This window comes from Rhododendron vialii, chromosome 2a (genome assembly GCF_030253575.1).
Source record: "Rhododendron vialii isolate Sample 1 chromosome 2a, ASM3025357v1".
In the NCBI taxonomy this organism is placed as follows: Eukaryota; Viridiplantae; Streptophyta; class Magnoliopsida; order Ericales; family Ericaceae; genus Rhododendron; species Rhododendron vialii.
Window position 1 is genome coordinate 13,103,169 of NC_080558.1, and position 12,637 is coordinate 13,115,805.

Here is a 12,637-nt window from a genome sequence, read left to right on the forward strand (position 1 = left end):
GTGGCACTGAATTGAAAAAAAAAAAAAACAAGCCACCTAAAGTGGGGAAGTTTTCTACACTGCTATTTTACATATTTGTTCTGCAAATATTAGAAATTTGCCCCAAAGGTGTCTTGAAAGTTTTAATCCTTGCCATCAAAAACCATATATGAAACACTCTAATATATCTTGGCCTCATATCTGGCACTTGCAATATTTTGGCATTTGCTAAAACTTCGGCCACGAAACATTTGTGTGATACCAATAAGTATTCAATACTCTTAAAATAATGCGCCAATGATCTTACGTAGATCCTACCTTCTTTGTATTAGTTGACCTAAGTGGCACTCTTAGTACTGTCAGGGAAGGGCTAGCTAGGCCTCTAAAACCATTCTTCCGCATAAAAGAAGGCAATATGTTTCTTTGTTGCAAACTGATCATAGCTCTAATGCAACCTCAACGTATTCAATAGCCAGGGCTGGCTCTGAGATTTTGGAGGCCTAAAACGGTCTTCGAAAGTGAGGCTCTAAATAATTGTAAACAAAAATCAAATAAAAAGTCAATCACACTGAATAATTTTGATTCGGATATAGTATTTGTTTGTAATGAGAAGTACAGGAGTAGTAGCGTTTAAGGGGGCAAAAAGATGCATCCATACATCCACCACACTGGATAATTTTGAAGAGCCCCAGAGATTTTTGGCGATCCCGTGACCTTTTACTCCTTTTTGTTTTTTTTCTTTTGTTTTTTCCTGCATTCCGTGTTCCATTTTTCTGGGCCATTGGGGCTTAATTATAAAATGTCTTATTGGGTTTAAAATTGATTCCTAAAATAACACATATATACTAGGTCCTAAAAATAAGTGGGGGCCCTATTTTTTTGACATTTTTGAGGGGCTTAGACCCACACCTTAGCCCAAAGCCGGCAGTGTCAATAGCCTCTGCTTTAGGGAGCGTTATTAACTGATCTTGACAGGTGATCTAGATATTGCTATTCGAAGAAGCATAGGCAATAGAAGGGTAAACAAACTTTCGCGGTTCGTAGTCAAAGCTCCACACCAATCATGTTTCGTTTCTTCATTTTGGTTCTTCATTTCTTCATTTTTGAAGAATTTTCCTCCCCCAACCATACTTCATTTAGATTATTTAAAAAAAATAAGGGATCGCTTTTGATTCTCCATATGGGAATCATTCAAAAAAATGAGGAACCATCTTCATTTCATTTTTAGATCGAGACTTTTGAAATGGTATGCCATATAATGCTATAATGAATGTGTATATCATAAAATTAATACAATAAGAAAGATATTCACAAGACCTTTATAATGAGACGAGCGATCAATACATTCAAATCGTACACATTTTAAAATGAACTTTGTCAAAGGAAAAGTAAAGCTTTGGAGAAAAATAAATAGTAGGAGTAATTTTTTTGAAGAAATGAAGAATGGTGGTCGAAGTTGATGTGAATGGTTTTCTCCCACGAATTCACTTTTGAGTTAAGGAGGTGTTTGGCACCCTACTTTTTGCATTTTCAAATTTTGAGTGTTTGACAAGGGCCAATCAAAACACATTTTCCAGAATGCTTTCTCCAAATTGTGGTTTAGAGATGAGAAGCGAAAAAGAGGGTAGGAGGAGCTTTTTGACTTATCATTTTTGACTCCCAAGCGCGGTAAACTATTTTGACTCTTCAAAATGAAGAGTTGGGTTGGAGTCGGTGTTCTAACTAGGACAGTGGGACTGTGAGGTCCATAGTACAACTCTTAGGTACTTTTTTAGAATCAAACTGTAATACTTGGAAGTTGTGGGTTAAAATTTGTATGAAGCTAAAGAATACGACTCCGTGTGCTTGTGTGAGTACTAGATTCCTAATCGATCAGCATCAGAAGCAGTTGAGAATCGAGTAAAGCTCAGTAGCTCCGGCAGCTATCGGCGGCTCCGGCAACGGTGAGATCAGGTACTTCTCTCTCTCTCTCTCTCTCTCTCTCTCAATATACATGTGTGTGTGTGCCGTTTGTTTGTTTTTTTATAACTCAGTTGTTTACACGCACTTCGACTAGTCTAGGGACCAATTCCATTGCCCATTTGCGGGGGGTCTCGATTAAAACCAGAGCAAAGCTTTTTATATGGACTAACCCCAAAGGAGTCGATAACACCTTAGGGGTTTCGAACTGAGACGTGGGTTGGCCTGGTGAAATTACAGCGGGGTTGGCCTGATGGTGATTTTACCAGGCCAAGGGTTGGCCTGCTTCTTATGTGTAATTTAGATTTTTAAGGCATTATATTTTTGTGTTCTTGTAAACGAAAGTAGTAACATTTTTCTAGTATTTTATTTTTGGGTTCGGAAATGGGAAATGATGTACGCAAAGCTGAATCAAACATAAGCCGATTAATCTGAGATACCATTAATAGAAGAATTTATCTTTTCCTGTAGTATTTGGTTACAAGTGTAGGAAAATGCTAGTAAAATGGATGGAAATCATGTATGCACCTTGTCTTTCAATGTTCTTATAAATCAAGGAGACAAAGGACTAGATCACGCCAGATGTATCAAATTGGGGAAAAAGAAGTGTCCCATTGTAGCAAATTATGTAGAAGTGGCAGAATGGCTTGAGGTTGTTTGCAAAATACTTTTTGTTTAAACTCCTGTTTTAATCCCCTTTTGTGATATAAATATAGATGGCATTGAGAGGCGCTTGGCAACTTCAGAAGCTAATTGTGAGCTATTGTGATTGGGGAGGAAGTAGCAGGGGTATCAGGTAAGCTTTGTTACAGTAAGTAATTTCAACCGTATTGATTACAAAATTATGCAGTTTTTGTTTTTTGCTGCGCAAACGCACTCCCAGTAAAACAAGTATAGTTGCACTACCCTTTTGAAATTTGGTTCATATTCTTTTGTTCTTTTTGGTTTTCCCCCCCGCAGAGTAATTGCCTTCTCTCTCCCTTCACATTTTTCAAGAGGATGGTGGACTTCTTTATCGTGGTCTTAACTATCCTTTTTATTGGGAATGAATATATAATTTTGTGCTATTCGTCCCAGAGATTTGTATATCTTTAATTTCTGCATTATTTTTTTATTATGTAAGACTATGATTTGGAGTAAATAGTAAATACATACAGATAGATAGATAGATAGATTGGTATATGGGTGGAAGATAGATAGTAAAATTCACTATTACCAAGGGAAGTTCGGAGATTCGTATAATGCTGCAATGGAGGAAATCTAAGGAACAATAAATAGCACACTGGACAAAGATAAAAGTATGAGCCTACCCAATGGGTTAGGCACACGCATAAAAATGAGGAATGGTAGTAGTCAAAGGGGAAAGCAAGGTTTTGAATCCCGTACCATACCGGTATCCTACATCTTTAATTTCGTTCCGGCTGAAATACCGGTCCGTATCGGCAGTACCGGACGGTACTGGACTACGTGTTAATTTATTTTACTAGATGGTAGCGGTCAATACCGGATGGTACTGGTCAATACCGGACGGTACCAAACAATTTTTAAAATGAATTTTTGTTTTTAATAGTAAATGAATATATTATACATGCGGGTAAATAACACTAATAGCGACGAATCCGAAACGATACCTAGTATTTCACCAGTACCAGTATGTACCGTACCAGCAGGAAAACTGGTACTCTAGCCGGTACGATATTCAGAACATTGGGGGATAGAATGATTCTCAATCATCTTTAGCTTTGAAAGTTATTTCAGCTTGTTATTCACATTGAATCTGTGTTCTTGAAAAAAAAACATGATGAAATCTGGTGCTTATGTTATAGGGCATTTATGGAATCCAACTTGCCGGCATTTAAAGAGAACAACCCTCAGCTAGAAGTTGTCACTGAGCTCATCCGTGGTCAACATCCTCATTTGAAAGGCCTTTACAGTAAGAATTTCTCTCTCAAAAAACAAAAATAATACATAAATGACTCAGATCAACTTCTTTTTTCTTCTTCTGCTCCTTCTCTTTATGCAAACAAAAAATTTGGCTTAGGGCACAGTGATGAAGCCAGTTACAGAATTGTCTGGTTGATTATGTTGGGCCATTCTAAGTTTAGTTTATCAGACTGTTCCATCTTACGTCTGTGGTACCCAACTTCGGTGTCAGAATTGACAGAAAATATTGTTGAGACTTGAGGCCATGCTCTTCAAATTCAATTGAGCAGGTAAGACATGTTATTATGCTTGGTGTCTTCTGATGAAGAGAATGGCTAATGATAGTATTGGTATTCCATTTGAAGCAAGGTTGAGTCAATTTCTAACTAGGTTCTAAATCTTTGCTTTCTAGTTTTCAAGCAGGCCTTACTTCTTATGTAACCTTTTGATCACTTCTTAACTGGATTAATTTGTTGAAGTCTGTGGAATTGTACAAACAAATCCGCAAGTTTGGCAGATGGCTGCTGACCCATTTTAACTTGGACGGGTTTGGTTCAGTTGGATGTGAACTCTCGCCCAAACTTATGCGTTTGAATTTAGACAAAGCTCAACCTCACATTAGCTGTGTGTTTTTTTTTGATTAGTACGTAACCATTTTATAAAGCCCCAACCTAGCAAACTGTCAAGGAGATTCTCATGACTTTACAGCTATACTCCTTCAAAGGAGAATTACACAGTAAGAAAAAGAAAAGAATTTGTAAACCTATACGGAGCAATCTAGTATCACCACATCTCGCAGAGAACAGAAAAGAACCACAAGCCTATTGACTGAATATGTAATGTTCTGCAATCCTCCATTTAGCACACAGCTCTCTATTTTCTGTTGAAGCTTTCACCCTTCTCAAAGAGCCAAGGAAATCCCTTATACAACGTATGATATTCAGCACAACTTGATCACTAGCCACAGTTTTCTACTGAAAAACTCTCAGGTTCCGTTCCCTCCAAACAAAGTAAACAGTAGCAGCCAAAGAACATTTTAAAAGTTTGCTATTCCCCTTGACAGATTGGACAAACCAGTCCAGCAAAGGACCCAAAGTAAGTGGGCCTCTAGTAGAAGAAGACTCACCCCACACTTTAGCCCACACGGATGCAGAGTAAGAGCATTCAAAGAATAAATGCTGATGGGTTTCCTTATCACATTCACCTCACATTAGCTATTAATTTCACTCAAAAGCAAAATTGTGATCTGACGACTGAGAGCAGTTCAGGTTCTTGAATCTTGTTGCAAAATAGGCTTCCATGCATCTGGCCTACTTTATGATCAGTCAGTCACTTGATGTACCATACATAGTTGTAAATGATCAATAGGCATTTTGTTATGTTTGTGTCCACTGAGACTGGATCAGCGTAGAACCCCGAAAAAGGGGGAGGGAGTCTGCTTAACATCTCAGCCATTGGTGTGTTTTCGGCCACATCCGATCCCTGCTTTTCTTTTTTTTTTTGCTAACTAAAAAGAATAGAAGTACATGGTCATGGAAGGTGTACCTTCCAATGCTACGGAGAAGCTCCGGCAAACAAATACATCTAGGAGGATACACCAGTTCCTACAGATTGAGAGATGAATAACTTTAACTGCACAATTGTGAGAGGATTTGTTCTTTTCTTTTTCTTTTTTTGCTAACTAAGAGGATTTGTTCTAACATCATGTTGGAACTGTTGTACTAGCAAACTTGAAGTTCCACAAGAGCCCCTGAAGGTCCTGTACATTCTTTTCTGCTATATATGTTCCTAACACCATTATGGAATCTTTTTGGAAAATGACATCTGATTCTTTGCTTTCTTAGCATTGTCTCTAGCGGAGATTTGGTCAGGAGTTTTCTGTAACATCTCTCTCTCTCTCTCTCTCTCTCTCTCTCTCTCTCTCTCTCTCTCTCGCTCGTATGTATTTATGCTATATAACCACAAGGTTGAACAAATTTTCATGTTCGACCAATATGCAGAAAACAAGAACCAGCGGGTGTTATGTGTGAAGAATTTGACACAAGATGATATACTGCTACAAGCAACCAGGCTCAGAAACGCATTGGGCAGAAAAGTGGTGAAGCTGAAGACGAGACATGTCACAAAGCACCCAAGTGTGCAAGGTACTTGGACAACCGACCTGAAGTTTGAGGCTTAGAAAAATCTTCATTAGGAGCTTATTTCGTACTCTTTCGAAAGCATCTGTTGTTTACACTCCTGTTGGTAATCCTCAACCAGTCTTTCAGTATGTTAATCCTCTACTAGTCTTTCAGTATGTTTCTTGAAAAGTGAGATCAAACTATGAGTCTCCGAAGACTGGTACAAACTGTTTTGTAACATCTTCGCTTTCTGTTATTTGGTTTATTCAAAAAAATTGGAATCTAGAAGACATCATACTACTGCATTATTATTTCTCAAGTCCATGTGGTATTTTAAGAAGCAAGAAAGAATCATCACTTGTTCATTTCCTCCCCTCCGCCATCTGACCACCACCTCAGGCTACGCAGCCTACGCCACCCTCCAGTTATCTGGTTACCACCTCCAACCATCTGACCACCACCTCAGGCTACGCAGCCTACGCCACCCTCCAGTTATCTGGTTACCACCTCCAACCTCCATTCCCCTATTGCCACCCATCCTCCAGGCTCCAACCATCCTCCCTCCGCCCACCCTTCCCCGGGGTTTTCTGAAAATATGTGATTGCAGTAAACATGGTTTTGTTCTTAACTTTTTGCAGAACTCGAATTTGTAAGTGTTCGCTGAGCTGAATGCACTGCAATACTTAGTAAACATTGCAAAAATAGATTTATCTCACAAGTTGTGTTGTACTCAGATTAAAAAATAAAATAAAATAAAAGAGGATGTGGGCTTCTTTCTCCTCAGCAAGGAAGGAGCTTCAGACCTTATATTCATTTCAGAACTATTCATACAATACAACCATCAGAATGGTACACTTCTTTCAAAAATACAGCATCCTTTCTTCTATATGCAGAAGATCAAGCAATCAGAGCATTACATAGAAATTGAACTCAAATGCTTTTTCATATATTTGTTGTCGTCCCCTACGAAAACTTTATAACGTTGGAGTGAAAGTTACAAAGAGTGGCAGCTGCCAAAAAAATTATTTCCATCACCTACGAAATGTTTACTATGTTGGAGTGAAAATTACAACTAGTGGCAGCTGCCGGAAAATCAAAATCCAAGCACATCAAGAAGGCCATAGAAAATAGGGTGAAACCTGAAGCAATCTCACAGTAGGATGCAAAGAAAATTTCATGGCAATGGATAAGATCAAACCTTGTGATCCTCCACCCTCTGGCAGCATCCGTCTACAGGCCTGGGTAGCCATTGCGTCCTCCTTTCTTTCCCAGGCTTTCCTCCTCTTGACTAGGTTACGATTACGCTTGCATCCCTTTCTTAGTCTACTTATTATCAAGTTGAGCGATACACTTTGCCAGAATAGTGATTGCTCTCTCTCGCAGCGATCCAGAAGTGAGTCAACAACCCAAAGGGATGCGAGCCTAGCTAAATTACTAATTGACAAGTATACTGGCGCAGGTAAGGGATAACAACGCTCAAAAACATTGAAGACAAAGAAGTTAAAAAAGAAAAGTATTGAGTGGCTAGGAAGAGAAAAGGGATTGGACCATCATTGCAAAGGCACCTTGTGATGTAGCAATGAGATGAAATCCACATCATTAGCAAAGTGACTAATTTGACTTTCGCACTGTTTCCTTTTTGACAACCAAGATCAACAGAACAAAAATATTTCCAATCATCAAAACTAAAATCAAATAGTGAAGAAAATATCAGATTTCCAAATGAACGAATGATGCAAACATAAGGACAAAATTTCTGAATGAACAAACGATGAAAATAAATTGACCAAATTAACAGATGATGACATTGTATCAAGGCAACCATAACAAAAAGATATAATTGTAAATCCACAAGCATGACAATGTGGACCTTCAAACTGCATTTGCAATAATGCTGAAAAAAGGACTCAAACTTGCTCACAAAGGCTAAATTTGATCAATTACCTCGTTATATAAGAAATTGTAGAATCATTGACCCAAAATCAAGTCAAAACAGCTAGTCTATTGTGTCAGTTTGGTGTCAAAAGGAGGCAATCCACTCTTAAGTCTTATCCTTGTACCTCCATATCCTAAACTACATCGCACGTTCCAACTTTTCCTTATACAGCTTCAGTAGCTTGGGAGCTTCTTCATTGTAACGAACAACAAACTTCTCTAGGAACTGCTTTTCTGAAATAACCAGTGTATTCAAACTAATGTACTTGGTCTTAATTATACCCTTCGACAACAAAACTTGATAAATGGCAAACCTTGGAACGATCCTCTTTTCCAAACTCAGTGAAAAGAGTATTGGCCGTCTTGCAACCAACGAAGACTCCCACCCGAGTTGATTGACAGCAAAATCCATCACCCGATTGATCTTGTCCTTCGATGCTTCCATATACTCTGGTTGGTGCTTAAAAGCTACAAGAATCTCATCCTCAGTCCAACCCCATTTCTTATAAACCTCAACCTTCTTCTCCCACATAGATTTACTCACTGCTCTCAACACATGAATTGCTCTCAAAAAACTCCCCTTCGAAGGGTCAAACCCCATTTTCTCTACATCCTCCACGATCTGTTGAAACTCATTGCTGCGCATCATGAATGGTCTAGGTTGCTTCAAAAATGAACTTATTACACGGACATTTGGCACACTGGCTACATGCAAGATTTCAATGTTGGGTGTGACATGAGTTAGCTTGTCTAACGAAAGAAGCATAGCACAACGTTTAATAGCAGCTATGGCTTCCTCTTCGGATTGAAGCAAATTACTACAGAAATCGAAAGACGGGATGATCAAATTTTCCAAACTTCTCACAGCAAATGGCGATGTAGACACTATTCTGGCAACATCTTCGGCTGAAAAGCCTTTAGATTTGAGAAACTCGAATTTGGGCAAAAGGATTTTATCGGGATCAGATAAGAGCAACTGAGGGAACTTTTTAATGAGGTTTGAGATCTGGGTTTTGGTGAATTCATTGTTCTTGAAGAATGCCAGTACAGAGTCTGGCCTCTCGGGAGATTCGAAATTGACTCGCTTTGATGCTGAAATAGCTGCTTCTGGAGAAAACCCACATGATTTTATGAGGTAAGTGACTATGAATGGGTCTTGATTTGCTGGGTTTTTAAAGGATTTGAGAGATGAGGAAAAGGGGTGGATTTGAAGGAAATGGATACTGTGGGCTGGAGAAGATTTAGCAGCACAACTTACACGGTGCAAAGTGTTCCTAAAGTTAAACTTGATCATTTGATGACGAAATTTTTTGGAGAAGAAAGAGGAACTAACCTGAATTTCAGAGGAGACCTCAGAATGTGCAAATATTCCCTAAAACCCTCTCCCTTCTTACATGAACCCTAGAAACCCTGGGTATTTGTGAGTCGTTTTGAGCATTAGGTTACCGTTTGGGCTGAAGCTACAAGCTTGAGTGACGATTCTTTCCCCAAAGTATCAAGAATTATGTTTACAGGAGTTCGTTTTGAGTTAATTTTGCTTTTATCTCCTAAATTTTCACATTTTTGCTACTTCATCGTAAACTAAAAAATGATGATATATTTCTTCCCTCAACATCCCAATTGCAACCCATTTAATTTAATAGACAACCGGAGTCCAAATCTTGGATGAAAATAGTTCACGTGGCCGCCAAACAAAAAGACTATGCCCATGGGCCCTTTTCGAGGTCCCCACACAAACAAGTCAAAATGTTCATCAAATTTAAAACAGTTTTTCGAATAGCCCATTAAAGAAATTACCTCAATCGGATAACCACGAGTTCTTGATCTAATCTACTAGCTTTTGATTCAAAATTAGAATTCTAAATTTTGAATGAAAAGTTGAAGTATTGGATCAAGAAATTGTAGTCATCTGGTTAAGCTGATTTTTCTAAAGAACTCGATATATCATTTCAAATCTAATGAATGTTTTCGGAATGTTTGTGTGAGACCTTGAAGTAAACCCCACAAACTGTGCGTTGTCTTTTGTTTGGTGGCCACGTGAAATTTTTTCCGTCCATGATCTGGACTCCTGTTATCTAAAAGACCAAATGGATTGCAATTGGAAAACTGAGAGATAAAAAATAGATTGTTTTCAGACGAAGTAACAAAAATGTGAATTGTTTAGGGGATAAAAACGAAATTAACTCTTTCATTTTTACTTTTCTATGAGCAACTTTATCTTTTTTCTTTCTTACAGTTAGGGGTGTCCGGGCCAGCTTACGCGCACCTCAATTTATCCCATTTCCGATCCAGTCAAATGAAAGACATCCACGTTGAAACTAAGTAATTCACAAAAAATTACTTTATTGTGGCCTGACTCCATGGATGAAATAGCTTAATGGTAGTGCATAGCTTCGCCAAGTTTGAGGTTGAGGGTTCAAGTCCCTCCCTATGCTCCTGGCTTCATCGTTAGTCCTTTTTCTGCCTTGCCGGTTCGCCTTTTTTGAGCCGGGCATCCCTTTACTCCATCGCCTTAGAAAGACAATGGCAGGATGGGAGCTCTTGTTTGTTCAAATACACTAGTTCCTACAGATTGAGAGAGGAATTAAATTTAACTGCACAGTTGTGAGAGGATTCGTTCTAACATCATGTTGGAACTGCTGTAGTAGCAAACTACATTCTTTCTTGCCGTAGAGTATGTTCCCAACACCATCGTGGAATCATTTTGAAAAATGATCTGATTCTTTGTAAAATTGCTTTCATAGCATTGCCTCTAGCAGACTTTTTGTCAGGAAATTTCTATGACTTTTGGACCTCTCTCTCTCTCTCTCTCTCTCTCTCTCTCTCTCTCTCTCTCTCTCTCTCTCTCTCTCTCTCATGTAGTTATGCTAACCACAAGGTTGAACAAATTTCAGAAGCTTAAACTGCTTTTTCGTTCACCCAAGATGCAGAAAACAAGAACCAGCGGGTGGTACCTAATGTATGTTCGAAGAATTTAACACAAGGTGATATAATGCTACATGCAATCAGGCTCAGGAACACATTGGGCAGAAAAGTGGAGAAGCTGAAGACGAGAAATGTCACAAGGAACCCTAGTGTGCAAGGTACTTCGATAACCGACTTGAAGTTTGAGTCTTACAGAAAACACTTCAGTAGGAGCTTATTTCATACTCTTTCGAAAGCATCTGTTGCTTGCGCTCCTGGTGGCATACCTCTACTAGTTTTTCAGTATGTTTCTTGAAAATGTGATTGAAACCATGAGTCTCCGAAGAGTGGTACAAACGGTTCTGTAACATCTTCATTTCCTGTTATTTGGTTTCTTCAAAAAAATTGGAATCTAGAAGACATCATACTAATGCATTATTTCTCACGTCCAGGTGGTATTTTAAGAAGCGAGAAAGAATCATGTCACTTGTTCATTTCTTCCCCTCAGCCATCTGACCACCACCTCAGGCACCTCCAGCCGCTATTCCCCTATTGCCGCCCATCCCTCCAGGCTCCAACCATCCTCCCTCCGCCCACCTCCCCGGGGTTGTTGGGAATATGTGATTGCACCAAACATGGTTTTGTTATTAACTTTTCGCAGAACTCGATAAATATGTAATGCAGCTTGCTTGACAAGCCTGTAACTGAACGCTGAGCCGAATGCACAGTATATAATGCAATAGTAAGCGTTGCAAAAATAGATTTATCTCACAAGTTGTGTTGTACCCGGATAAAAAAACAAAAAAGATGTGGGCTTCTTTCCCCTCCACAAGGAAGGAGTCTCAGACCTTGCATTCATAACTATTCATACCATTCAACCATCAGTACACTTCTTAAAAAAATACAGCTTTCTTTCTTCTATATGCAGAGATCAAACAATCAGAGCTTAACATAAAATGTGAACTTCAAATGCTTTTTTCACACATTTATTGTCATCCCCTACGAAAACTTTATTGCCATCACGTACAAAATGTTTACTATGTTGGGGTGAAAATTATAACGAGTGGCAGCTGCCGAAAAATCAAAACCCAAGCACATCAAGAAGGCAGTGTTCTAAAAGGTGGCCGCCTAGGCCGATTAGTCCCCGCCTAGGCACTTGGCAGTGGTCTGACGCCTAGATTATACAGCTGACTAGTCAGGCACCTAGTCCCTGCCTAGGCGCTAGGCGGCTGACTAGTTGGCGCCCAGGCGCCCCTTTCCTGCCGGACTAGCGCCTAGCAATTTTTTAAACATTGCAAGAAGGCCATAGAAAATAGGGTGAAACCTGAAGCAATCTGAAAGTAGGATACAAAGAAAATTTCATGGCGATGGATAAGAGCAAACCTTGTGATCCTCCACCCTCAGGCAGCATCCTCCTATACGCCTGGGTAGCCATTGCATCCGCCTTTCTTTCTCAGGCTTTTCCCCAATTGACCACTTACAATTAGGCGCGCATCCCTTTCTTAGTCTGCTTATTATCAAGTTGAGTGATACACTTTGCCAGAATAGTGATTGCTCTCTGCCTCTCTCTCACAGCGATCCAGAAGTGAGTCAACAACCCAAAGGGATGCAAGCCTAGCTAAATTACTAATCCTCAAAGTATGCAAGGGACAACAATGCTCAAATAGATTGAAGACTAAGAAGATGAAAAAGAAAACTATGAGTGGCTAGGAAGAGAAAAAGGATTGGAACATCGTTGCAAAGGCACCTTGTGATGTAGCAATGGGATGAAATCCACGTCATTAGCAAAGTGACTATTTCGACTTTACACTGTTTCC

The 12,637-nt window shown here is 39.3% G+C and overlaps 2 protein-coding genes across 4 annotated transcripts; one reads left to right on the top strand and one right to left on the bottom strand.

Moving 5' to 3' along the window:
- Positions 1-1,685: 1,685 nt before the first annotated feature.
- LOC131316877 (large ribosomal subunit protein mL43-like) lies at positions 1,686-6,276 on the top strand. 3 transcript variants are annotated; one of them, XM_058346378.1, is made up of 5 exons: positions 1,712-1,932; positions 2,410-2,590; positions 2,655-2,734; positions 3,765-3,871; positions 5,862-6,276. In XM_058346378.1, the coding sequence occupies exons 2-5, from the start codon at positions 2,444-2,446 to the stop codon at positions 6,038-6,040; spliced, it is 513 nt and encodes a 170-aa protein (XP_058202361.1). In that variant the 5' UTR covers positions 1,712-1,932; positions 2,410-2,443; the 3' UTR covers positions 6,041-6,276. The 3 variants fall into 3 exon arrangements, with proteins under 3 accessions (XP_058202362.1, XP_058202361.1, XP_058202364.1); XM_058346379.1 differs by lacking the exon at positions 2,410-2,590 and having other exon boundaries at positions 1,686-1,932; XM_058346381.1 differs by lacking the exon at positions 2,410-2,590 and having other exon boundaries at positions 1,714-1,922.
- A 1,779-nt stretch (positions 6,277-8,055) lies between these two features.
- Positions 8,056-9,210, bottom strand: LOC131317150 (uncharacterized). The gene has a single exon (XM_058346723.1). The coding sequence runs from the start codon at positions 9,208-9,210 to the stop codon at positions 8,056-8,058; it is 1,155 nt and encodes a 384-aa protein (XP_058202706.1).
- Between the last annotated feature and the right edge of the window lie 3,427 nt (positions 9,211-12,637).

Coding starts and splice junctions, on each gene's coding strand:
- LOC131317150 (XM_058346723.1), bottom strand. CDS start 9,210: ATGATCAAGTTTAACTTTAGGAACACTTTGCACCGTGTAAGTTGTGCT.
- LOC131316877 (XM_058346378.1), top strand. CDS start 2,444: ATGGATGGAAATCATGTATGCACCTTGTCTTTCAATGTTCTTATAAAT. Junction 2,591..2,654: donor AAGTGGCAGAATGGCTTGAG/GTTGTTTGCAAA, acceptor ATATAAATATAG/ATGGCATTGAGAGGCGCTTG. Junction 3,872..5,861: donor TCATTTGAAAGGCCTTTACA/GTAAGAATTTCT, acceptor ACCAATATGCAG/AAAACAAGAACCAGCGGGTG.